This window comes from Nerophis ophidion, linkage group LG14 (genome assembly GCF_033978795.1).
Source record: "Nerophis ophidion isolate RoL-2023_Sa linkage group LG14, RoL_Noph_v1.0, whole genome shotgun sequence".
In the NCBI taxonomy this organism is placed as follows: Eukaryota; Metazoa; Chordata; class Actinopteri; order Syngnathiformes; family Syngnathidae; genus Nerophis; species Nerophis ophidion.
This window is the reverse complement of record NC_084624.1, coordinates 2,822,990-2,850,520: the sequence shown is the minus strand read 5'-3', so window position 1 is coordinate 2,850,520 and position 27,531 is coordinate 2,822,990. Positions and strand designations below refer to the sequence as shown.

At 40.8% G+C, this 27,531-nt stretch overlaps 3 protein-coding genes across 6 annotated transcripts in view; 2 read left to right on the top strand and 1 right to left on the bottom strand.

The window, feature by feature from the left end:
- The window catches only part of LOC133567960 (microtubule cross-linking factor 1), a 128,297-nt gene extending 121,465 nt beyond the window's left edge, over nucleotides 1–6,832 (top strand). For both annotated transcript variants that reach the window (XR_009809513.1, XR_009809512.1), the window contains exon 20: nucleotides 6,085–6,832. The gene's annotated coding sequence lies outside the window, so the exon portion shown is untranslated. The remainder of the gene's footprint in view (nucleotides 1–6,084) is intronic.
- zgc:66427 (uncharacterized protein LOC406256 homolog) lies at nucleotides 1,490–13,154 on the bottom strand. The gene is made up of 5 exons (XM_061919613.1): nucleotides 12,366–13,154; nucleotides 10,903–10,998; nucleotides 10,733–10,838; nucleotides 6,149–6,251; nucleotides 1,490–3,085 (listed from the first exon to the last, which is right to left on the bottom strand). Exons 1-4 carry the CDS (start codon nucleotides 12,889–12,891, stop codon nucleotides 6,194–6,196), a joined length of 786 nt encoding a protein of 261 aa, XP_061775597.1. The 5' UTR covers nucleotides 12,892–13,154; the 3' UTR covers nucleotides 1,490–3,085; nucleotides 6,149–6,193.
- Nucleotides 13,155–13,408: 254 nt separating this feature from the next.
- Nucleotides 13,409–27,531, top strand: part of tep1 (telomerase-associated protein 1) — a 64,762-nt gene continuing 50,639 nt past the window's right edge. For all 3 annotated transcript variants that reach the window (XM_061919608.1, XM_061919607.1, XM_061919606.1), the window contains exons 1-8: nucleotides 13,409–13,560; nucleotides 16,941–17,386; nucleotides 17,454–17,645; nucleotides 26,158–26,307; nucleotides 26,440–26,604; nucleotides 26,691–26,828; nucleotides 27,202–27,273; nucleotides 27,349–27,470. In XM_061919608.1, the coding sequence (XP_061775592.1) occupies nucleotides 13,551–13,560; nucleotides 16,941–17,386; nucleotides 17,454–17,645; nucleotides 26,158–26,307; nucleotides 26,440–26,604; nucleotides 26,691–26,828; nucleotides 27,202–27,273; nucleotides 27,349–27,470 (1,295 nt within the window). In that variant the 5' untranslated portion in view covers nucleotides 13,409–13,550. The remainder of the gene's footprint in view (nucleotides 13,561–16,940; nucleotides 17,387–17,453; nucleotides 17,646–26,157; nucleotides 26,308–26,439; nucleotides 26,605–26,690; nucleotides 26,829–27,201; nucleotides 27,274–27,348; nucleotides 27,471–27,531) is intronic.

The following is a 27,531-nucleotide window of genomic DNA, read 5'->3' as shown; positions in this document are numbered from 1 at the left end:
TTTTCTACCGCTTGTCCTTTATGGCGTTGCGGGGGTTGCTTAAGCCCCCTCAGCTGCATTCGGGCGGTAGACAGGTGTACACCCTGGACAAGTCGCCACCTCATCACAGGGCCAACACAGATAGACAACATTCACACACTAGGGACCATTTAGTGTTGCCAATCAACCTATCCCCAGGTGCATGTCTTTGGAGGTGGGAGGGGCCTATCCCCAGAGGCATGTCTTTGGAGGTGGGAGGGGCCTATCCCCAGAGGCATGTCTTTGGAGGTGGGAGGAGCCTATCCCCAGGTGCATGTCTTTGGAGGTGGGAGGAAGCCCACGCAGTCACGGGGAGAACATGCAAACTCCACACAGAAAGATCCCAATCCCGGGATTGCACTCAGGACTACTCAGGACCTTTGTATTGTGAGGCAGACGCACTAACCCCTCCTCCACCGTGCTGCCACGAGTGAATCTTCTTGTAGGACAATTGCTGACAAACAATACTGTAAAGCATTGAGCTATTACAGTATGTCAGACAACTTGCAACAGTTGGCGCAAAATACAAATACAGTATGTCACGTTTTCTTTACTTAAAAATCTAACATTCATAAACCTTTTTGAATTTAAACAGATTAGTTCCTCGTTCAAATTCACTCATTGCTGGCAAGATAATAATTTACCATAATACACAGTGTGCCTTTAAGAGTGCACAACAAATACATGACCTTGACTGAGTAGAACTAGAATGATGGTGGAAAAACAAAAGATGGAACAGATGAATGTGGCTGTTTTTGTGTTGGCAGGCAAACACTTTAAACACCATGGTGTCAAAAATATATTGTAACTAAAATGACACACGATTAGTGGGGGACCACGGACGTCGGGAACATGGGTGCTCGTCTTCGATCATCAGTGATTAAAAAAGAATGCCTGCCACTCATATGTGCGTGCCAGATCCGCCGTCACTACAATATGAAGCATAAACAATAAAATATTGAATATTACTCTGTGAACCATTCCTACCTAGTTTACTTCCCTGACAACCTCCTTAAAGTTTTGCAATCCATCAGAAATAGCTAGCCCTCCTAAAATACTAAACAGATATATTAACATAAAAGTGTTTGTGAGGCATTCAAATCCACAAAATGCAAGGGGTCCATCAGACCCACCAACGCTGGCTGAGTAACAATATGAACGTTGCAAATAATGTCCGACCAACTGAATTTACCACAGGTGGACTAAAATTAAACTGCAGGAACACCTGAAGGAGGATCAGCTAAATCAGGATGCCCCTGAGCTCAGTTTTTTTTATTGTTAATAAATTTGTAAACATTTCTAAAAAAAAAAAAAAAGTTTTCACCTTGTCCTTATGGGGTATTTTGTGTAGAATTTTGAGGTAAAAAAATATATTTTTTTCCATTTTGGAATAAATGTGGAAAAAATGAAGCGTTGTCAATACTTTCCACACACACTGTAAGCAGATGTCAAATGACATACAAAAAGGGAATTTATTCACACATATTTATTGTAAAAAATACATATAAAAACAATTTCTGAGACGTACAAAAGATCGGAGCTTAGAAAGAGCATATCGAACAGACAAAAACAAGCCATTCTTTTAACTGCATTACATATTTACAATTCAATAAATAAAATTCCATGTGGGTTTTTCTTTTTTTTTTTTTTTAGAGCAGAGTTAAAGGCAGATTGTCCATATGTTGGGATGTAGGGGTCACAACCTTTGAAGATTTGGAGGGGTCTTTTCATACAAAATTCCATCCTTGTTTGGAGCAGATTTCTCACACACACAGCTTTGACTTTAGTAATCGTTGATACAAATCTGAGGTATTGCACCACACAACTTTAAAGGAGATTAAATGAGCAGGCTGAGATTGTCCTTGACTTTTTAAACTTGACAACCCCGCCCACTTTTATCAAAAACACACAAACAACCCCCCCTTTCCCACCAAGAGTACGCAACATCATTAAATTATCACCACGAGAATGTAACATTGACACAAGCCTCTGCACTCACTCACAGATGACGTTTTGGCATTTTTTTCTTCTTCTTCCGCCTCCCGTAAAAATTAACCATGCACATGACTGCCCCTGGTGGCGGGACATCAAGAGTCGTAGCACCTCGGACTGCAGAGCAGCAGCCAAGAGATCAAACCATTCAATTAAAGAGGGGGAGGGGAACAAAGTCAGCTTTAAAGCAATCATTCTTGACCGCATTTCTCCTGAAACAGTTGCCAGCTGGGTCCAGACCCCTCAAAAAAAAGAAAAAAAAAACACTACAAAAACATTCACCGGTTATGCCATTATGATGATAAAATATCTTAAATTTAAAAAAAGATAAGGGAAACAATGTCCTTGTTGCGCCCAAAAAGGAACTTTAAGGAAAGTGGCCAGGTTGGGGTGATGTCGGGTCACGTGACCTAAAGCACATCAAAGCAGAAGGGGAACGTGAAGCGGCGTTGTGCGTCCCGACGCTACATGTAACAGAATGTTGTCTTTTTAAACTGACCTAATTCACAGTAAACACTCATCATCATCATCATCACAGCTCAGACATGAAGCAAGCAAAAAAATAAAATAAAGAAAAAACCCCCCGAGGGACAAAAAGTGCTCAAATGGGTGCAAACACCAGCGCCAATGGAGCTAAACAAGCCAGCAGCACAATCACCTCCCAGACTAAATGTGCTGAAATGTTAACACTAAACACCCGGTGACCACGCCCCCCCCTCTCCCATCATGCTAGACTGTTTCCCTCTCGCTGGCCAACCTGGAAAAGAAACATTGCGTGTGACGAGAGACAACTTCCGTATTTCTTCCCCCTAAAATACCGGATGAGACACCTCAGACTCGTAGCTGAGACGACCTTCTCTCCTCGAAAAAAGTTTGTCATTCCAGAGAGAGGATTATGTCGAGGCACGCCAGGAGCAGACGTTTTTTTTGTTTCTCTTGAAATGGTCCGGGCCGGGTCAACGCCGCTTCCTTTGAGGGTCTTGTGTTGACTTTATTGGTTTGCTGACATATTTTATATATTCACATATATATATTCATATATCTCTGTAGAGAGAGAGAGAGAAGATGTGGTCTCCTGTGAGGGGGACAAAGAAGAGAGGACATAAGCTCAGATGATGGTGCATTTTCAAGGTTTTTAAGTAGAGATGGCCGATAAATGCAATATCGGAAATTATCAGTATCTGTTTCAAAATGATCCGTAGCGGTTTCGAAAAGTAAAATGTATGACTTTTTAAAACGCCGCTGTTTACACGGATGTAGGGAGAGGTAGAGAGCGCCAGTAAACCTTAAAGGCACTTCCTTTGCGTGCCGGCCCAATCACATAATTTCTGCGGCTTTTCACACACACACACAAGTGAATGCAAGGCATACTTGGTCAACAGCCATTCAGGTCACACTGAGGGTGGGCGTATCAAAAACTTTAACACTTTCACAAATATGCGCCACACTGTGAACCCACACCTAACCAGAATGACAAACACATTTTGGGAGAACAACCACACCGTAACACAACATAAACACAACAGAACAAATAACCAGAACCCCTTACAGCACTAACTCTTCCGGGACACTACAATATAGGTCGGCTCAGTGTGGCAAAAATAGCAGCTAGCATTAGCTCTCTGCTATCAATAGTCCATCGCATTGGTGCTTATAAAAACAATATCACTCATATTTGGTTAAATTTCAGGTCATGACATGTAAATGGATTATTATTAACAGTGTTTGGATGTTTTGAGAGGGAGTATAATGATCGCAGCAGAGGACCTTCAGTCTGTTGAATCAATTGTTGGCTATTTAGTTACGATTTTTAATGCATAGAAAAAGCCAAGCATATGTGTTCTTGTCTTACATAAGAATTGTGAATGATTAAGACCACATCTCTTTCCATGTTTTGGTGTATTTCCAGTATGACTGATTTGATAACATGGTCAGAGTCAACTGAGTGCAGAAGTGTTACTCCAGTGATGTCAACTTCTGAAAATAGCCAAAGGTATTCAAAACGGCTGACTGAGTTTGTGGCATTTTGTGATGTTTAAACCGGGTTATCACATACATTACGGCAGTGTTTTTCAACCACTGTGCCGTGAGATATGAGCTTATTTCACCTATTTGGGTTAAAAACATTTTTTGCAAACAAGTAATTATTGTCTGCAAATGATGTGTTTTTGTTGAGTGTCGGTGCTGTCTGGAGCTTGGCAGAGTAACCGTGTAATACTCTTCCAAATCAGTAGGTGGCAGCAGGTGGCTAATTGCTTTGTAGATGTCGGAAACAGTGGGAGGCAGCATGCAGATAAAAAGGTATCTAATGGTTTAACCAAAAAGAAACAAAAAGGTGAGTGCCCCTAAGAAAAGTAATTGAAGCTTAGGGAAGGCTATGCAGAACGAAACTAAAACTGAACTGGTTGCAAAGTAAATAAAAACAGAATGCTGGACAACAGCAAAGACTTACAGTGGAGCAAAGACGGCGTCCACAAAATACAGCCGAACATGACATGACAATCAACAATGTCCCCACAAAGAAGGATAAAAACAACTAAAATGTTCTTGATTGCTAAAACAAAGCAGATGCGGGAAATATCGCGTAAAGGAAGACATGAAACTGCTCCAGGAAAATACAAAAAAAAAGAGAAAAAAGCCATTAAAATATGAGCACAGGACAAGAACTAAAACTCTACACACAGAAAAAACAGGAGTGTCGGCTATAGAGGCAGCGCTTTTCTCGCTTTCGCACCTTAAAAGACCTCTCGAATCCAGTTTGAAAGCCTGAGCCGAAGAAAAGAAACACAAACAAAGCAATTTATCGATGACCCCAATGTTGTTATTAGAGGTAGTAATATTTGGGCACCTCACGATTCGATTACGATTCAGGAGCTACGATTCGATTAAAAATCGAATATTGTATGATGCATCTTTAATTTATATAAAGACGCAGTTTCACTAAATAGGCATTTATCACTTGCAACTTAAAAAAAACATGCATTTGTCATAAGAGGCTGTTAAATTAATTTCCACATTTAATAAGTTCACGAAAATGTGTGCAAAATTGGAACATAAGTGCTCTAAAATACAGACAGCTTAAATTTCGAACTGTCTTCATTACTTTATTTGAAATACTTAAATCGATTATTGACGTTTACTAATCGATTTTATAATCGTCCAAAATGGCACTGCCATTTTTAATATTAAAGTCAAAAAGTGCATTATTTTTTTAACATGCTTCAAAACAGCAGCTTGGAATTTGAGACATGTTCTCCCTGAGAAAGCATGAGGAAGTTGGGGGTGCGGGGTGAATATTGTAGCGTCCCGGAAAAGTTAGTGCTGCAAGGGGTTCTGGGTATTTGTTCTGTTGTGTTACGGTGCGGATGTTCTCCCGAAATGTGTTTGTCATTCTTGTTTGGTGTGGGTTCACAGTGTGGCGCATATTTGTAACACTGTTAAAGTTGTTTATACGCCTACCCTCAGTGTGACCTGTATGGCTGTTGACCAAGTATGTGATGCATTCACTTGTGTGTGTGAAAAGCCGCATATATTATGTGACTGGGCTGACATGCAAAGGAAGTGCCTTTAAGGTTTATTGGCGCTCTGTATTTCTCCCTAAGTCCGTGTACACAGCGGCATTTTAAAAAGTCATAAATTTCACTTTTTGAAACAGATACCGATAATTTTGAAACAGATACCGATAATTTCCGATATTAAATTCTAAAGCATTTAATCAGCAGTCCGATATTATCGGACATCTCTCATCTTAACAACGTTTAAAAAAAAGGATACAGAGAGGTGGTTAGGTGAGGTAAGTGGAGGCACACAAAACTTTAACAGTGTTTAACTTCCTTTTACACTTCACATTACCATTAGGAATAATACAGGTTGCTCTTCACATTACACTTTGAACATTACCCACTTCAGTTAAAATGTTAGTGGTTTTCTGGGTACCGTAGTTAAATTGCTTAGAAATGAGTCGGTACATTTACTTAAGTGTCTAGCCCTGTGTGTGCCATTCATCATTACTATTACTATGATGGTGAAAGTTTGACTTTGGAACAGTTTGATTTGAAATAGCTTTCCTTTTAGGAAATGGAAAGAATGAGAGAAATGTTCACCGGAACAATCCGTCTGAATGAGTCATTGGTCCTACCTGAGTCTTTTGTGGTCACCGTGGGGAAGTCATGTGACACGGAAGTCAGTCTGAGGGATGCTCGGGACAGCAGGGCTTCACTTTGGCCCAGGCGTCAATGCAGCTGCATCCAGACCACAGCACAGGGTGTGTAGGTTAGTGTTCAACATTTAGATGAATGACATCATCAACCTTCATGTTCACATCCTTGCTCCAATTCGCAGAGGCCCACCCCAGTTGGGTGGGTCCAGACTGCCCATGCACGGCCAAAAAAACGACCACACCTCCCATGTGTTGTTTGTTAAGGTTCGGTGCTGAACAAGCGATGACATCTGTTGAAAAAGCATGTCTGCCAGCTAATGTCAGGGTCATGTGATGCAATCATTGCTGATACGCCATATGTGGATTGTCTACCCGGAGGAACATTTCCTGTTCTGAGATGACACACGAGCACGCTCAAACTGAAAGTAACCCTTTCCAGTCCAGCAGTGTGTACTTTGGATGCATTATTGTACAATTTTACCCTGTTGTAGATGTGGGATTATCTTATATACTGGCATGCAAAAGTGTTGTCGTTCATACAATAACACAATGACAAGACATGAGGACACCTAATGTTCACTTCTATTGTGTTTTACTTTGGAAACCTTCTTGGAATGTGGTAACTAACAAGGGACTTGTGATGATTTTGATCTACATTTAAAATGTGGTTAAAAAATATGTATTGGATATGTTTGGTGTAAAATTTTCTCCACAGTCCCTTTTATACCCTTTTTTTTTTGGGAGTCTGCAAGATATTTGATTCTCGAGGCGTTACCACATCGCAAATGAAATCACACCACACCCTCTCACAGTGTCATATTTTATCTTTGGAAAATATATACAGTTGAAATATACATATCTTGAAGTCATCACCACTATTTGTTTTCGAGACATAGTCAAAACTAAACTTCATTAACTTTATAAAGATTCACCCGGTCACAACATTAGGTACACCTGGACTCGAGATCGACCAATATGTTTTTCTCAAGGCAGATGCACATTATTATAAGTCAAAGACGCTGATAACATATATTCATTTGCAGTAAAAAATAGCAAAACAATACTAGTCAGTTTTTTCCCCATAAAATATGTTAGTTAGGTTGTGTCTCTCCGGCGGACAGATCGGGGAAGGGGCTGGGTGGGTGTAAGTATCGGTGTAACTCCACCTGTCGCCATCACATCTCCACCTGGTCGCTGCTACCAAATAGCCTGGGGGTCAATAGACTACAGACTGTGGTGAAAAAGTCTAAAATTCTTGGTTGTGTTTTCCGCTCCGTATGCTGAATGGCGAAATATGATATATATCTCGATATGTTTTCCATTAAGTAAAAACAAAACAGTCCTAGTTACCTGAGATACTAAGTATGTCCTTATCATGCCACATGCTGACATATGTTCAACTCATCATGCTTAATTTATTACAGCATTTAGGAAGCCTGTAGTTGATTTATATTATGTAAATGTTATATTTTTATGAACATGTGATAGCAGCGACACTGCCATTCAAAACTAGGCTGCTACATTACTAATGATTAATGTAAATATAGCTGAAAAAAAATAGTACAAACGCAATAGGAGACTATCCCTGAACACCATGGAGTTCATGTAGGCTTTATGATGCACTTACATTATTATATCTATCTATCTATCAGAGACAGCTTCAGGAAACTCTTCATTCAACATAGTGTAATTATTTGCTGCTGTAACATAGCTCAATCAACACAGAAAAAGGTGAAGTGAAATAACAGACAGACAGAGCTTTGCTGTCCGGCATGCACAGACAGGCTTTTCTCTACATGCATAATAAGTAGAGATGTCCGATAATGGCTTTTTGCCGATAGCCGATGTTCCGATATTGTCCAACTCTTAATTACTGATTCCAATATCAACCGATACAGATATATACAGTCGTAGAATTAACACATTATTATGCCTAATTTTGTTGTGATGCCAAACTGGATGCATTAAACAATGTAATAAGGTTTTCCAAAATAAATCAATTAAAGTTATGGAAAAAAATGCCATATTTATTATTGAAGTCACAAAGTGCATTATTTTTTTTAACATGCCTCAAAACAGCAGCTTGGAATTTGGGACATGCTCTCCCTGAGAGAGCATGAGGAGATTGAGGTGGGCTGGGTTGGGGGGTAGAGGATAGCGGGGGGGTGTATATTGTAGCGTCCCAGAAGAGCTAGTGCTGCAAGGGGGTCTGGGTATTTGTTCTGTTATGTTTGTGTTGTGTTACGGTGCGGATATTCTCCCTAAATGTGTTTGTCATTCTTCTTTGGTGTGGGTTCACAGTGTGGCGCATATTTGTAACAGTGTTAAAGTTGTTTGTACGGCCACCCTCAGTGTGACCTGTATGGCTGTTGACCAAGTATGAATTGCATTCACTTGTGTGAAAATCCGTAGATATTATGTGATTGGGCCGGCACACAAAGGCAGTGCCTTTAAAGCACACCCCCAATATTGTTGGCTGGGTGGAAATTGGTAGAAATTCGGGAGAATGGTTGCCCCGGGAGATTTTAGGGAGGGGCACTGAAAATCGTGAGGGTTGGCAAACATGACTGGGAGACGCAACTGCTCTGTACTTCTCTGTACTTCCCCCTACGTCCGTGTACCACTCTGTACAGCAGCGTTTTGAAATGTCATTAATTTTCATTTTTGAAACCGATTATTTCGGATATTACATTTTAAAGCATTTATGGTCCGATAATATCGTCAGTCCGATATTATCGGACATTTCTAATAATAAGTATTCTATTTGTGAAGATATGTACACAAATGTTGGAATTTTGGCAGTGCTATCTTTTCTGTTGTCTTATAAAGTCCATCCATCTGTCGTGTTATTTGATTGACCACTTGTAGTAGTATTATCAAAATCATTAGTGAAGATATTATCAATAAGTGTAGCACAGTGACTTGTTATTCTGCTTGGTCTTGTTTGGGATAAAAACTCATGCTAAACATGTTTCTGTAAAGTCTTCAAAGGGCTTTTGTTTTTGTTAGGGTTTTTGATTGACTGAAACTTTTATTAGTAGGTTGCACAGTACAGTACATATTCCATACAATTGACCACTAAACGCTAAGTTTTTCCACTTGTTTAAGTCGGGGTCCTTGTAAATCAATTCATGGTACGAATATATACTATCAGCATAATACAGTCATCACACAAGTTAATCATCAGAGTATATACATTATTATTTACAATCGGGGGGGTGGGATGTTGGGGGGGAGTAGGTTTGGTTGATATCATCACTTCAGTCATCAACAATTGCATCAAGTGAGAAATTTACATTGAAACAGTGTAGGTGTGACTTTGTAGGATATGTACAGCAAGTAGTGGACATACAGGGATCAGAAAGCATAATAATAAGTATATACATTTGAATATTTACAATCCGGGAAGGTGGGATGTGGAGGGGGGAGGGTTTTAGTTTAGGGTTGAAGTTGCCTGGAGGTGTTCTTTTAGTGCGGTTTTAAAGGAGGCTAGAGATGCACTTACTTTTACACCTGTTGGGATTGCATTCCATATTGATGAGGCATAGGAGGAGAATGAGTTAAGACCTTTGTTAGATCTGAATCTGGGTTTAACATGGTTTGTGGAGCTCCCCCTGGTTTAAGAGGTCAGTTGAAGTTACCACATAAGAAAATTACTTTTTGACCAATTTCTGTGAAGTTTGTCTTCATCCAGTCCTTTCTACCTTGACTGAGGTGCTCTATATATTCACAACTGATCAGTATATTTTTGCTTTTTATGACATGGTCCGATGCATTCCAATAAAGGTTGTCCTGATACCAAAATGTATTTCAATACTTTGATACATTTCAAAATAAAGGGGACCATGAAACAATTTCATTTTTAGCTTCATTTTAACAACAACAAAAAAATCAATGAGCTTCAAGCACACCTGTGAAGTGAAAACCATTTCAGGTGACTACCTCTTGAAGCTCACAGAGAGAATGCCAAGAGTGTGCAAAGCAGTAATCAGAACAGAGGGTGGCTATTTTGAAGAAACTAGAATATAAAACATGTTTTCAGTTATTTCAGCCTTTTTTTGTTATGTACATAACCCCACGTGTTCATTCATTTTTTGTTGCGTTCAGTGACAATCTACAATCTAAATAGTCAAGAAAATACATTGAATGAGAAGGTGTGTCCAAACTTTTGGCCTGTACTGTACATCCCTACTCTCAATACGCTCCTCCTTGACTTCTTATTCTCTGGCAGACCAGGTGTGTATGAGGTGTGTTTAGAAGCAAAGTTACAACCAGCTAGACTCAAGACAATCCCATCATAATGTGCTTATGAGCCAGGGCGAACAAGTAGTGCCAAATCTATTAGTAAAAAAGTGTGTGTGTTATTGGTGGAAGTTGCCAAGAATCGAATATAACAGCATGTCATCAAACAAGTCTACTGAACATTCTTACCTTTGATTAATTGAATGAAAATGTTATTAGTAGATTGCACCGTACAATTGACCACTAAATAGTAACACCCGAATACATTTTTCATCTAGTTTAAGTCGGGGTCCACGTTAATCAATTCATGGTAATTCATACCTCTTGTGGTAGACGCAGAGGCAAGCCAGCCTGGCGATGGTCTCGCCCTGCACCATATCCTCCAAACAGATGGAACACTCACCGCTGTCTTTGCTCAGCACATCCGCTACAAAACAAAACATCAATGATTCTGCGGTGGCGAGATCAGATTTGTAAGCGTGAACACTCACTGTTGTAAGGAAGCGGCGGGGATGTGAGACAGCTCAACAGGTGATCCTCAATCCGACCTCCAGGAAAAGGCTTGGAGCAGAAAGGACAGCGGATATCTGAAAACCAGGACACAAACAGGGCGTTTGAGTTGAAGGTTTAAGTGCGTGTGCCCCTCCGTGGACGACACAGATGGTGACAAGCTCCCTCGGCCTACATTCTCATCAAATTTTAACCCAATTCTCCACCACCATATTGGCTGGAGGGCTAGCCTAGGAATCCCCAACCAGACGGTTTTGTTTGGGCCCATCCAGCGTTACGCTCGCCACCACCTGGCTCTGAAGACCAGTTGGTTGCGTTTTAACTGGCAGGCCTGTGTCGAGATAGGAGAGTTTTTGCATGTCATTAGTCACACTTCCAGTTAAAACAATAAAACCTTGATGACTTAAATCATTTTTTTTTTAAATGACAGAAGAGAGATTATCTTCAGAGGAATGAAACTTCCTCAATTTAATTTCACTTCCACCCTGGCCCAGTTGAGGGTGGACATAATGTGATCAACAGTCACTTATTTATCAGTAGGGCTGCGAATCTTTGGGTCTCAAACGATTTCATTCAATATCGATTCTTGGGGTCACGATTCGATTCAAAATCTTTTTTTTTTTTTCAATTCAACATGATCCGATTCAAAAACTATTTTTTCCCGATTGAAAAGGATTCTCTATTCATTCAATAGATTTCAGCAGGATCTACTCCAGTGTGCTGACATGGAAGCAGAGTAGTAGATTTTTGTAAAACGCTTTTATATTTGTAAAGGACAATGTTTTATCAACTGATTGCAATAATGTAAATTTGTTTGAACTATTAAAGGAAGCAAAAATATGACTTATTTTATCTTTGTGAAAACATTGGACACAGTGTGTTGTCCAGCTTATGAGATGCCATGCAAGTGTAAGCCACTGTGACACTATTGTTCTTTTTTATTATTTTTATAAATGTCTAATGATGATGTCAATGAGCGATTTTTTAATCACTGCTATGCTAAAATTATAACTAATATTGCTACTGTTGTTAATATTCAATACTTTTGGTTTGTTCTGTGTGGTGTTTGTGTCTCCTCAATTGCTCTGTTTATTGCAGTTCTGAGTGTTGCTGGCTCAGCTTTGCTTTTGGAATTGGATTGCATTGTTATGGTATTGATGTCTTGTTTTGTTGGATTGATAAAAACAAATAATGAAATAAAAAAATTGATTTTCTAAAAAGGAGAATCGATGTTTTCCCACACCCTACTTATCAGTGTAGTTCATGAAAAGCTTTTGGTTTCATTTTAATGAAATAACGTCATTTCACAATCTGGCACTTCCAATGTCAGTCAAAACATCAATTTTTATTGATAATCATCCATAGGGTCAGTTAATTCATTGATTTTTTTTGAAGAAAGTAAGAGGATATGGTATAATTTAGAGTGATTGAAGAACCAACTTACTTCCATGGCGGTTGTTGACACGGTACATGCCGATCCAAGCCTCGGACACCGGCCGCTGGTGTGCACCCCGAACCCGGGCCGACCTGGCACCGACGCTGCGGCCCCCGTTGTGTCGGTTTCCGGGGAGCCGCTCGGAGAAAGTGCGGTGCGGCGTGCGGCCTGTTTCCTCCCCGGGCTGGTGCTCCGCGTTAACGGCAGCCTCCGGGCTGGTGCCGACATCCTCCTCGGGCTTGCCCTCGCTGTTGTCATCGTCCGCCGGAGACGCCTGGTTCATGCTCGCCGGGATGCTGTGGTGGTCAGCCGGGCTGCCGTCGGCGCTAGCGCCATGCTGGGCCAAGTCCGAGTCGCTGCCTTCCTCCGAGCGGCTCAGGTTGACTTCGGTGTCCTCGAAGCTCCCCGAGAAGTCCACCATGAGGCTGGTGGGCCTGGCGCAGCGGGGCCGCCGGTACGAATCCCGCTTGGTGGCGTCTTTGCTGAGGACAGACGGCACCGGATCCTCCTGAAGGCGACTCGCCCTGGTGCCCATCGCTAAAAGCGGGCTAATGGAGCCTGGCTTAGCCGAGCAAGCAGACGGCAACACACCGTAACAACGACCTAGACTCGACCCTTTTAGCCGCAGCGGGTTCGGCCGGTAAGAAGAACTTCAAGCGGCCAAAAATCGCAGAAGTGCGAGGCTGATGTTTGTTGTCCTGGCCTTAGTTTGTCCTTTCCGTCCACATTTTCCTTTCTTTTATGACGTCCTCCTTCTCGTTGCTGCAGCGGAAGTACAGCGCGCTCGTTTCCTGCTTTGAGCTGTGTACAAACAGTTACGGTAACGCCTCGGTGTTTTCAATCCTAAACAACACCAAACATGGTCATTAAACTGGTTATGTGTTTGCATACAATTATTTTATCATTCCAATAATTATATACGCACTATGATTTAAGTTAACTCAGTTTGACGTGATTTGAAAACGAGTATGCGGTGCATTGCTAGGTATTACGGTAGCTGGGTATTGTTTGAACCAATCAGCGCGCAACTACGTTAATGAGCATGTTGCGTCAGCCAATCAGTACATTCGACAGACGCAGCTGGCCGAGTGAGGACAAATACCGGAAAAGTAGAGAAGTCGACGTTAAATCGGACAATCTTCTGTATCGAATGACTCAGCAGCGGACAGCACACGTCTAAAGGTTTATCTTCCAATGTCTGTCGGTGAGTTTTAACGAAATCTTTATCAAAACCCCGACACTTTACACATAAGAATACAACTTACCGTGTTTAATGGCTGGTCTGACTTCTGCTGTTGTTGAATCTTCCATCCATCCATTTTCTACTGCTTGTCCCTTTCGGGTCGCAGGGGGTGCTGGAGGCTATCTCAAAAACTTGTGTTTAATAAGCCTTAAGTCAAGGTCCAACATGACCTCCAACATGTCGTCAGGCTTTGTTGCATTGGTGTTCGGGTCTGTGGGACCGTTTTCATTTTTTACTAAAAGACAATCAATCAATGTTAATTTATATAGACCTAAATCACAAATGTCTCAAAGGACTGCACAAACCACAACGACATCCCCAGTAGTGCCCACATAAGGGCAAGGAAAACTAACCCCAGTGGGACCTCAGTGACAATGATGACTATGAGAAACCTTGGAGAGGACTGCATATGTGGGCAACCCTCCCCCCCAGGGGGCCGAAAGCAATGGATGTCGAGCGGGTCTAACATGATATTGTGAAAGTCCAATCCATAGTGAATTTAACATAACAGTGTGAGTCCAGTCCAAAGTGGATCTATAGTAGCGAGAAACCCATCCAAAGTGTAACCATCCCAAGCGGAGGCAGATAAGCAGCGTAGAGATGTCTCCAACCGATACACAGGCGAGCGGTCCATCCTGGGTCCCGACTCTGGACAGCCAGTACTTCATCCATGGCCACTGGACCAGACCCCCTCCACAAGGGAGGGGGAGACTGAGGAGAAAAAGAAAAGAAACGGCAGATCAACTGGTCTAAAAAGGAGGTCTATTTAAAGGCTAAAGTATACAAATGAGTTTTAAGATGGGACTTAAATGCTTCTACTGAGGTAGCATCTCAAACTGTTACCGGGAGGGCATTCCAGAGTACTGGAGCCCGAATGGAAAACGCTCTATAGCCCGCAGACTTTTTTTGGGCTCTAGCAATCACTAATAAGCCAGAGTCTTTTGAACGCAGATTTCTTGCCGGGACATATGGTACAATACAATCGGCAAGATAGGATGGAGCTAGACCGTGTAGTATTTTATACGTAAGTAGTAAAACCTTAAAGTCACATCTTAAGTGCACAGGAAGCCAGAGCAGGTGAGCCAGTATAGGTATATATGTAGGTATATATGTATATAAAGGTATATATGTATGTATATACAGTATAGGTATATATGTATGTATATAAAGGTATATATGGTATAGGCCTAATATGATCAAACTTACTTGTTCTTGTCAAAAGTCTAGCAGCCGCATTTTGTACCAACTGTAATCTTATAATGCTAGACATGGGGAGACCCCAAAATAATACGTTACAGTAATCGAGATGAGACGTAACAAACGCATGGATAATGATCTCAGCGTCCTTAGTGGACAAAATGGAGCAAATTTTTAATAGAAGTGTGGAAATTGATGTTCTATGTACGGGAGGACAGAGTGCAGGTACACAGAACATCAGAGGGACAAATGTGTGAGAAAATGAGAGCAGACAGTGTTGACAAACAATGTTGCAACCTTGTGTGGGGACCGCAGGTGCAGAAACAGAAGAAGAATCCCTGTGGGATGCAGAGACTGGCAGTGAAATTTTTCTTGCAAAGTTAATATTGTTGTTAATCAGCCAGCGTTAGTTAAGTTAGTTTTAATATAAAAGTGTTTGATTGTGAGGCATTAAAAGCCACAAAATGCAACGGGTCCGTCTGAGTAACATTTTTTTTTTTTAATTTCACAAAGTTGTTACTTTATAGGAAGATTCATGTGACATAGCATTTTGCTGATGTTTTGTGGTGTGTAGTTAGTTCCTCTGCGACAGATTTAATCTAGAACTCTTGATGGATCTGTCAAGATGCAGCATGCACATGCATTTGGTACAGTTATGTACATTATGTCAATGTACATAAGTTAAAAAAGACCTCTTTAAAAATGTAAAATAGAATTAAAGGCATCATGTAATGGAAGAAAAGCTGACACAATACTATTAATGAACAAAAACACAAACATTTGTCTTTGAATATGTGGATAGTGTTTATAATAGCCTTTTTATTAAATATTGCAAATTACATGATGGCATCGCGTTCACACCCCACTCCAACACTGTTTTACCAAAAATAATGAATTAACGTGATTTCAATATTGATTAAAAAAATAAATCTTAATTATTATTTTGGCCACAATGGTGCAGCCCTATTTGTAAGACTAGTTTTGATACATGAACACTATTGTTATCTGGGACGGTGTGACCCGGTTGGGATAGTGGCCGTACCAGCAACCTCAGGGTTCCTGGTTCGATCCCCACTTTCTACCAACCTCGTCACGTCCGCTGTGTCCTTGAGCAACACACTTCACCCTTGCTCCGGATGCGTCGTGGTTGGGGCCTTGCATGGCAGCTCCCTCCATCAGTGTGTGAATGTGTGTGTGAATGGGTGAATGTGGAAGTAGTGTCAAAGCGCCTTGAGTACCTTGAAGGTAGAAAAGTGCTATATAAGTGCAACCCATTTACAATTCTACAATATGAACATTAAACAAGGGTTAATAGGGTTGGATTAATTGCAGCATTACTAGATGTGCTCGAAAACATCAATCCATCAATTTTTCTACCGCTTGTCTCTCTTGGGTCGCGGGAGGGCTGAAGCCTGTCCCAGCTGTACTCGGGTGGGTGGCATGTTACACCCTGGACAAGTTGCCACCTCATCGCATGTTTTGATGGTTCCAGCTCTTTAAAACATTGGATTAAGTTTTTGAAGTAGTTCACATCAAACTAGGCTGATTACTCGTTGGAACATCCATCCATTTTCTACCGCTTGTCCCTGTTGGGGTCACGGCGGGTGCTGGAGTTTTGATTGATTGAGACTTTTATTAGTAGATTGCACAGTACAGTAAATATTTTGTACAATTGACCACTAAATGGTAACACCAAATAAGTTTTTCAACTTGTTTAAATCAGGGTCCACGTTAGTGTAGTTTATATTTAGTTAAAATTAAGGTTTCTTGTAAAGCCACGTAAATATGTCATGAATAGGTGTTGAGTCAGCTTAAAAAGGCACCCAAAGATGATAGATGAACAAATGCTGCTTTATTTGTGTTATTCTCATGTACTGGTCTAGTGAGTTGCTGCTTTCTGATGATCATTCCAAACTAAATCTTTTCATTGTGGATCATGTTTGAGTGTGAACTGTGAAGCTGAAGCATGCTCAAGCTGAGCATTCATACACTGTGCAGACTTTGTTCCCCCTTTATGGACTGCTTTGTTGGAGGCACCACACCTTTCTCTATTGTAGAACAAACAGTGTCAAGAATGCTGAGCACTTTGTCTCCTCAGCTCGTGCTGTTTGTCTTGTTGAGTTAATCGATTTATCTCCATTCAGGAATGAAGCCGCTGAATTTGCAAACAAGCATGGCACCCAGGGAGCCCCGCTTTTCCACAAGTGGGACAAGTTTGACCTCCAACTACGTTCCACCGAGTCTGGAGAACAAGCTGCTTTCGCAGACTTCCCTCTTGAGTTTTACACCCCAGACGTCCTCGTGCATCTCCTTGCTTCCTTCCAGCCTGACTTCCACCTCCTCCAACCTCCTCTTGTCATCCCCACTCTCTTTGCCCTTCATCAGCACCCAGAACAAGCTCCTCGACTCATCCCATGTGGCGCAGGCCAACCATCTGCTCGCCACCTCTATGCCCCAAAGTGCTCTCCTCTCTCGCTTTTCCCAGCCGCATTTTTTCGTCCCTTTGGGGGAAGGAGTACAGAGGACAGACGATGACGCCGGAGATGAAACATCTGAAGCTGAGCAGTCCTCTGCTGAAGAAACAAGCATGGTAAATAAGCATTTTCCTGACTTCTCTCGCTTTTTCTTCCTCTTTGTAACTGAGTGTTTGGCTCTAGCACTATTCTGATGAGGATGACCAAATGTTTGAAGAGGAAAGTGAGGAGGATGCATCCTTAGCTATGGAGGCTGATATCCCAGAACTGGACCACAAAGGCAACCAGGGGGAGAAACCTGTGGTCAGAAATGAGGAATTTGCTGAGGTGGTCCAAACGAAGCCGCAGATTGAGGAGGAGATCCAGAATATAAAGGTAAATACGAGTGCTGTCAATAGATTACATTTTTATTTTGTTCGATTAATTCATTGGTTCTCAAACTTTTTCTGTCAGGCCCCCCTTTAGATGAAAAAAAAAAAAATTGGACTCCCCCTCACAACAAACAAAAGTCACAATGTTCATATAATTAGTCAAGTTTAGGTTTATTGACATAACATAAATGTATTTTTCAAAAAGATGAAACATTTTAAACTATTGAACTGACTTTACAATCTGTGCAAAAAATGAAAGAAAATGCAGCCTTTTGGTAAAAAGATGAACAGTTACCTTGCTAAAAAATCTTTTATCACAGCATTAGTGGCTGCAATGGGCCTGTTTTGCACTGCACATTTTTTCAAAACGGGGTTGCAGGCTTGATACTGCCACTCTTAAATCATGCTCAGTTGAGATTAGAAATTAGGGTAGCTAGCTACTTTCTGATATTCAGCGCAATTTGTGTCTTCTGCTTTCTGACTTGCGGTGGGCATGACTGGCGGTGGGTGAGCAGGACATCGCAATTTATTATATACGTCGGCATAGAGATGGTGTTAACTTAAAGTTAAAGTACAAATGATTGTCACACACATACTAGATGTGACAAAATTATTCTCTGTGTTTGACCCATCACCCTTGATCACCCCCTGGGAGGTGAGGGGAGCAGTGGGCAGCAGCGGTGCCGCGCCCGGGAATCATTTATGGTGATTTAACCCCCAATTCCAGCATTTGATGCTTGTCTGTTTTTTTAAATTAAATGACATAAGTATTTCTATCTCAGCTGCAATCGGGGCGATTGCAGCTGAGATAGGCGCGGGCGCCCCCAAAAAGGAATAAGTGGTGGAAAATGGATGGATGGATGTATTTGTACCATACCTCCGTGCCGTGCCCGCCCTCCACTTTGAGAACCACAGGATTAATCACACTTTTGCGTTTTGATTAATCACAGTACTTAACATGTGTGCAAACTTTAAATTAACTTTGAAAAAGACACTGATATTTTGACACAAATGCAATTTAAGAATGTTATTTTCAGTGTTGTGCTTCAATGCACATCACTGTATTTGTTTAAAACTTGTTAACAATTTAATCTAAAGTTCCATGGGGGTTTATTTTAATGCAAGATTTGCCAGCAATTGCACCAGTCGGCGTCTCTTCATTCATCTTTGCGCTGACTTACTGTATTTAGGGGCGTAACACCAAATTCTAGGACCCCCATACACAAGACACCTGAAGGCCCTGCCCATCCCACTCTAAACCCAAACGTTGTTGACCCATACACCTCATGAATTACTTGGTATGTTTACATGCTCGAAAAAACTAATTACTGCATGAATTCAGTTAAAAAGCAATTTTTAAAAAAACATGCAAAACTTTAAATAAATGCTATCAAAAGTCAGCTAACAATGGAGCCAATGGGAGTTTCTCTATTCTGCCTATGAACCACTATAAAAGCCTCCATCATTGTTTTATATACATGCTTTAAGTATGTATGTATTGTAGTAACAGGCACGGCATATTCATTTCACAGACTCATCACTTTTCCCTTCAACAACACTACTACTCATGAGATATTTAATAAGAGACAACAAAGACTATTTTGGGACAAATGATGATCCACAAACTTATATTTTTGAGCCTGAGTATATGGAGGATGACCTATAAGTTTTATAAGCTGTGTGCTAAACTTATCCAGCTTTAGGGAAACACTAAGCATCATGCAACAGTATTGCTAAGTGCTAAACAAGAAATACAAACTATGAACTTAGTAAAACAATAACTTACTGCTCTCTTTGGGATGCTGACTGATGGGATGTTCATATCTTCTTGTTTAGATGACGAATTAATCATAATCCTTACAAAGGAACTTTGTAATTAACAAAAAAAAAGGTGTTGCACACAAGCGTCTTTTCATGTCTTTCAACCATCTACGGGTATAAGTTGGATGTCAAAGTTGACCAACTTCTCGGTTTGTGGCCTCAACCTTTTACTCTCCAGGTAAGGTGCATGATTTATTATCTAGAATTAATTTTTACCAGCTCTGAGACAATGCAACAGCAGCTAGAGTATGTCATTACTCTAGCTTGCCAAGCTAATTAGCTCTTTGTGATCAGAGCATCGCTAAAAATAGTTTGTCTGCAGTCAATCAATCAATCAAAGTTTATTTATATAGCCCTTAATCACAAATGCCTCAAAGGGCTGCACAAACCACAACAACATCCTTGGATCTGAACACACATCAGGGCAAGAAAAACTCAACCCAATGAGAAACCTTGGAAGGGACTGCAGATGTGATACCTAGCGGCAACATGTAGATGCTGAGGAGTGCAGGGCCAAGAAGCGAACCCTGTGGAACTTTGCACTTTAGCTTAACATACTCCGTGGTCACATAGTTATGGGAGACACACTGCATCCTGTCAGTAAGATAGGAGTTAAACCAAGAAAAGTACAAGTCTGACATACGGTACCAATACATGTTTTTATACGTGCTAATAGAATGTTATTATCACCAGTATCGAAAGCAGCGCTGAGATCAAATAGCAGCGAAATGGATGACACATCAGCAAGCAGTTAGCAATAGATCATTAGTCACTTTTGCAAGGGCTGTCTCAGTAGAAGGATTTGCCCTGAAACTGGACTGGAAGGATTCACAGAGATTTTTAGATGCTAAGTTTTCATATAACTGCCGTGCAACAATTTCTTCGAGGACTTTCGGAAAAAAGGGGAGGTGGGACACCGGCAGGTAGTTTACCATGAGATCAGAATCGAGGTTAAGTCTTTTGAGCAGAGGATGAATAACCGCTGTTTCGAATGCTAGGAGAACAGTACCAGAGGAAAGTGATGAGTAATATTTAGTACTGATGGTCCTAATATTACAAACAGCTCCTTGATAAGTTTCCCAGGAAGTGGGTCAAGTAAACATGTTGTTTTGTCCCATTTACGAGTTGCAGGAGTTTCTGTAATGTTATTTCTTTCAAAAGAGAGAGAATATTTTGGAGGCCAATATCCATCGTACATACATTTTGTATCTGTGTTAATAGAACACAATTGGAGCTGGGACATGTTATCTTTAATCACCTTTCTTTTAATGTGTTCAATTGTCTTAGTAAAGAATTGCGTAATGTCATCTGTCGAGTGGGTGGAGCTAATGGGAGAAGTCCCATTTTGGGTTAGCGATGCTACTGTATTAAACAAATATTTAGGATTGTTTTATTGAGGCGGATGAGATTGGAGTGGTAATTACTTTTAGATGAGGTAAGAGTGTGTTTTTAAGTTATTAAACTATCACTCCATGCTTGATGGAAAACCAAGTTTATTCGCACCCCATTTGCGTTCCAACTTTCTTCATGATAGTTTAAGAGCTCTGGTTTCTTCTGTAAAAACAAGGGATACACCTTTTTATGGGCCTTTTTTTTAAGCTTTTGCGGTGCTATACTATCAATGGCGTTGTGCAGGGCATCATTAAATTTGTTAGTGAGGTTTTCTATAGAGCCCACAGAATTACAATACCGAGGGCAGGAGGCAGCAAGAGTCGTAGCTGTGGCGGATGCTAAAGCATTGTTTATTAGTAGCTTGTTGACAATAACACATAAATTCTAATTTTATAAGGTAATGATAGGACATTACTTTAGTGTACGAGAGTACCATAACTGTGGAGGTGGTGAGAACCAAGACGAGGACTAGATCAATCGTATTCCCGTTGCGATGTGTGGGTTAATTTATTTTTTGTTTAAGACCACAGCCATCAATTATGGTCTGGAGCGCCACGCACGAAGGGTCTGACGGGGTATTCATATGGATATTAAAATATACATTATAATTATGTTGTCTGCGTGTGTCACTTGAAGAGCATCAAACTGAAAATTCGCTGAGAAGATTGAATAGGGCCCAGGGGGACGATATAACAGCCAAATGAAGAGAGAGCGGTGTGACAGACCTCATAGTAAGCACCTCACATGATTTATATGTATCACTTAAGTTAGGGCTAAGGTTAAGGTTTTAATTGGATGTTAGTGTGACCCCTCCACCCCTTTTGAAGGGGACAGGCAATATGTGCGCTCGTATACTTAGGGGGAATTGCCCCGTTAAGTGGAAAAAATTATGAATAATTTTGTGTGCTGTCTGGCAGACTGGGGTGTCGGACTAGCTAAAGGACTAAATCTATTGTGCGTCTCAAACGGTTCACCATGACTTGTAGGCCGCTTAGATCTGCTACAAACTGGGCTAGTCAGCTAGCAACAGGTAACATTAGCAAACGGTCGTAGCCCTCTAGTAGGGCCAACCTATGAGAAACTACTACTACTCCGTGGCCTAGTGGTTAGAATGTCCTCCCTTAAATCAGTAGGTTGTGAGTTCAAACCCCGGCCGAGTCATACCAAAGACTTTAAAAATGGGACCCATTACCTCCCTGCTTGGCACTCAGCATCAAGGGTTGGAATTGGGGGTTAAATCACCAAAAATGATTCCCGGGCGCGGCACCGCTGCTGCCCACTTCTCCCCTCACCTCCCAGGGGGTGATCAAGGGGATGGGTCAAATGCAGAGGACAAATTTCACCACACCTAGTGTGTGTGTGACAATCATTGCTACTTTAACTTTAACTTAACTTTAATGTGCACAAAGAACAGGAAGCCATACTCCCTTTTGTTTCTTTCACCGAGTCAAGTCCTTGCTGTCTTCAGAGCGCAATAGCTTCGGAGAGTGACTAGCTTAGCTTTGCTAGTTTAGCAACTAGCTAGCTGAAAGTGAGACCATGAAACAGAGAGTGGGTGCTTTGTAAGTTTGATAAGACTACTAAATATGTTGGAGAAGCACTAAAGAAAGCTGTAAAACAATTAGAAGCACACAGATAGAAAGATAGCACTTAGCTTTTTTGAACAGCGGCAGCAAGAGTGAGCAGACTTCTGGACAAAACATAATTCGCTTATTATAACAATATTGCTAATACTTGGTTAATATTCATGTCACGAGATGTAAATGTATATGTATATTTACATATATTTTATTCATACATTTTATATATATATATAAAATAATATAATATATTATATTATATTATTATTATTGTCTATTTTGATGAACATTGTGAGTGAACTGTGGGGCTGAATTTCCCACAGGCGTCAATAAAGTACTTTCTATTCTGTTCTATTCTATTCTAAATAGAGTAAATTGTCATTTTTGTTGGAGGTTTTTGGATAGGGCAGCACGGTGGAGGAGGGGTTAGTGCGTCTGCCTCACAATACGAAGGTCCTGAGTAGTCCTGGGTTCAATCCTGGGCTGGGGATCTTTCTGTGTGGAGTTTGCATGTTCTCCCCGTGACTGCGTGTGTTCACTCCGGGTACTCCGGCTTCCTCCCACTTCCAAAGACATGCACCTGGGGATAGGCCCCTCCCACTTCCAAAGACATGCACCTGGGGATAGGCCCCCTCCCACCTCCAAAGACATGAAAAAAAAGTTCCAACAAATTCTATATAAAGTGGCCAGAGTATAATTTTAAATAATCCTATAAATTGTCAATTTCAATCATAATATTACATAAATCGGTAGGTTGGGAGTTCAAACCCCGGCCGAGTCAAGACTATAAAAATGGGACCCATCGCCTTCCTGCTTGGCACTCAGCATCAAGGGTCCGAATTGGGGGTTAAATCACCATAAATGATTCCCGGGCGCGGCACCGCTGCTGCCCACTGCTCCCCTCACTTCCCAGGGGGTGATCAAGGAGATGGGTCAAATGCAGAGGACAAATTTCACCACACCTAGTGTGTGTGTGACAATCATTGCTACTTTAACTTTAACTTTAATTATTATTATGATTGTTTAATATTGATAAGTCTCCCCCTGGCTGTAAAAATAAGTGATACCGCTGTTTATAACTTTAATCAAGGGTCTTTAAACGCACCACAGTTATGTGCAATGAGATGCACATAACTGATGCACATAAAATATGAAAAAGTGAAACTTAAAGATAACTTTCTCCAATGCTGCCACAGATACATTGGGGCAAAAAAATAATATTTAGCCAGCCAACGATTGTGCAAGTTCTCCCACTTCAAATGATGACAGAGGTCTGTCATTTTCATCATAGGTACACTTCAACTGTGAGAGACAGAATGTGGAAAAAATTCCAGGAATTCACATTGTAGGAATTTTAAAGAATTTATTTGTAAATTATGGTGGAAAATTAAATATTTGGTCAAGCATTCAAAGCTCTCTTTGATGGAAGGAGGTTTTGGCTCAAAATCTCACGATACATGGCCCCATTCATTCTTTCCTTAACACGGATCAATAGTCCTGTCCCCTTAGCAGAAAAACAACCCCAAAGCATGATGTTTCCACCCACATGCTTCACATATTGCATCCCAAGAACACGTATGGTGTTCTTGGGATGCAACTCAGTATTCTTCTTCCTCCAAACACGACGAGTTGAGTTTATACCAAAATGTTCTATTTTGGTTTCATCTGACCACATGATATTCTCCCAATCCTCTGCTGTATCATCCATGTGCTCTCTGGCAAACTTCAGACGGGCCTGGACATGCACTGGCTTAAGCAGGGGGACACATATGGCACTGCAGGATTTGATTCCCTGTCAGCGTAGTGTGTTACTGATGGTAACCTTTGTTACTTTGGTCCCAGCTCTCTGCAGGTCATTCACCAGGTCCCACCGTGTGGTTCTGGAATTTTTGCTCACCGTTCTCATGATCACTTTGACCCCACAGGATGAGATCTTACCTGGAGCCTCAGATCGATGGAGATTATCAGTGGTCTTGTATGTCTTCCATTTTCTGATAATTGCTCCCACAGTAGATTCACTCTTCCCAGTCTGGTGCAGGTCTACAATTATTTTCCTGGTGTCCTTCGACAGCTCTTTGGTCTTGGCCATAGTGGAGTTTGGGGTCTGACTGTTTGAGGCGGTGGACAGGTGTCTTTTATACAGATAACGAGTTCAAACAAGTGCCATTAATACAGGTAACGAGTGGAGGACAGAAGAGCTTCTTAAAGAAGAAGTTACAGGTCTGTGAGAGCCAGAGATCTTCCTTGTTTGAAGTGACCAAATACTTATTCCCAACCATAATTTACAAATAAATTCTTTAAAATGTGAATTCCTGGATTTTTTTTTCACATTCTGTCTCTCAGTTGAAGTGTACCTATGATGAAAATGACAGACCTCTGTCATCATTTGAAGTGGGAGAACTTGCACAATCGCTGGCTGACTAAATACTATTTTGCCCCACTGTAGATGTATTGTAATTTTTTTTCTATCACCTTATCCATGTTCCAAAATGTTGGGGTTGTGTGTGTGAATACTTAAAAGTGAGCTTTGATGACGTTTTGACGACCATGTTGCGTGTTCCATGCTGTGGTTTCTACTATTCAGGTGGAACAATTTTGTGTTTTTTGAGGTGGGTATAGGTAGGTAGTCTTAATTTGCAAGCAACCTTAGTATTGAACTTTCACGGCTATATTTATTTTGTATTAACATTTATGTATTCAAATTTTTTACTTTCATATTTAAATGACAGCAAAAAAAAAATTATCAAACTTTACAAAACTTTAACTTCCCTCCTCACTTCTCCACTTTGATGCACCTGGAGGTATTAGGCTGTATTTATATATGACCACTAGGGGTGTTGGAAAAAATCGATTCCAATACGAATCGAATCGAATACGTTGTGCGATTCAGAATCGATTCTCATTTTTAAGAAATCGATTAAAAAATATATATATATATATTATATATAAATATACATATATTTAGTTATTTTTTTAATTAATCCAACAAAACAATACACAGCGATACCATAACAATGCAATCCAATTCCAAAACCAAACCTGACCCAGCAACACTCAGAACTGCACCACACAGAACAAACCAAAAGTAGTGAAACAAAAATGAATATTATCAACAACTGTATCAATATTAGTTATAATTTCAGCATAGCAGTGATTAAAAATCCCTCATTGACATTATCATTAGACATTTATAAAAATAAAAGAACAATAGTGTCACAGTGGCTTACACTTGCATGGCATCTCATAAGGTTGACAACACACTGTGTCCAATGTTTTCACAAAGATAAAATAAGTCATATTTTTGGTTTGTTTAATAGTTAAAACAAATTTACATTATTGCAATCAGTTGATAAAACATTGTCCTTTTACAATTATAAAAGTAAAAAAAAAAAAAAATCTACAACTCTGTTGGAATGTCAGCAGACTGGGGTAGATCCTGCTGAAATCTATGTATTGAATGAATACACAATCCTTTTGAATCAGAAAAATATCGTTTTTGAATCTCGAATCGAATCGAAAAAATCGATATATTATCAAATTGTGACCCCAAGAATCGATATTTAATTGAATCGTGGGACACCCAAAGATTCACAGCCCTAATGACCACTGAGATATTGTTTTGTGATTAATCACATGGGTAACTTTGACGTTAACTAAACAACATGGCCATCTTTAAATGATTGCCATATGGCTTCAAAGTGCTTTTCATGTTCTTTCCCACAGTATCGCCTGCTGAATGCGGTGTGTTGCTCCCTGGTCAATAAGTGCGACCCCCCGGGTCAGAAGGACTGGGACTCTCAGGAGAGCTTGTGGACCACAATCATAAACATGGTCAAGAATATTTCTGTGTCCGACCCCCAGTTTGTTCTTAAGGTAAGGGAAACATACACCAAAAATAGCAGTCAAAGAGCCATCATGTTTTTAGAATAAATATTTGTTTCACATGAACGCCTCAATTCAATTAAAAAAACAACTCACCACTCATTGTGTGCTTCTTCCATCTAGGTGGCGCTTTATGCAAGACAGGAGTTAAACATCCGCATCACAGCCAACTTCCTGTTGGCTCTGGCTGCCAACCAGCCCACCTCCAAGTGTCACGTCCGCAGATACTTCTGTGCCATCATCCAGCTGCCGTCCGATTGGCTGGAAGTGATTCGCATCTACAAGACGGTAAATCGGCGCCAAGCTCATTGCAACCTGTCACCGGCAGTGCCCTCTTTTCTCCTGGCTGACCTCCCGGCTTGTTGTGTTTGCAGTGCTTCAGCCGCTCGCTGCCCATGTGTCTGAAGAAGGCCATGGCTGACAAGTTCAAAGAGTTCAGCGAGTATCAGCTGGCCAAGTACAACACGCGCAAACACCGCTGCAAGCACAACCGCAATAGACACAAAAGAACGGTAGAGAAATCCACTCACTGTTCTTTTTATTTCAGAATGTGTTATTGTGTGTGTTTTCCAAGGAAAGAAATCTGTAAATACTGCTCTTAGAATGTGTCGTCCACAGTAATTTTCCTTCAAACAGCCGCATTTTTAGCTACACCCGTAAACATTTTTATACAAATTAAGGCATCCTATCAAATATTCATTTTACTTGAATAAACAACTTTCTGGTCACTTTTTGAACATTTGGATCAGCCTCAAAGTGTACACCTCTTGTCATTAACGCCTATGCATTATTTGCTGAGAAATGGAGAGGAAATCAATCGGTTAATTTATAATTACTTATCAATTTTGAATGTTTTCTATGTTCTTTTTAAATAAACTTTTGCAGAAACCAACTGAGAAGGAGCTGAAAACATGGGCCAACCTCCTCCGGTCTGATACATCTGCTTTAGAGAAATATGTGAGTGACAATTTGCTGACTTGCAAATGCAATGAAAGCACGGAATGCTTATCTGTTGCTAATGTGTGTGTGTAGCTAAAGTTGGATAAGAAGATTGTGGTGGACAAGAAGCAAAGTGAGTTCAACATGAAAAAGATGATCAAGCTGTTTCACATTAAAGAGCCAGCTCAGCACGTTATGGCCGTGCTGGGACGGAAGTAAGAACCTCCGAAATGATGCAGTGGTGTACTTGGTGCTGTGAGGAAGTGACTTCATCAA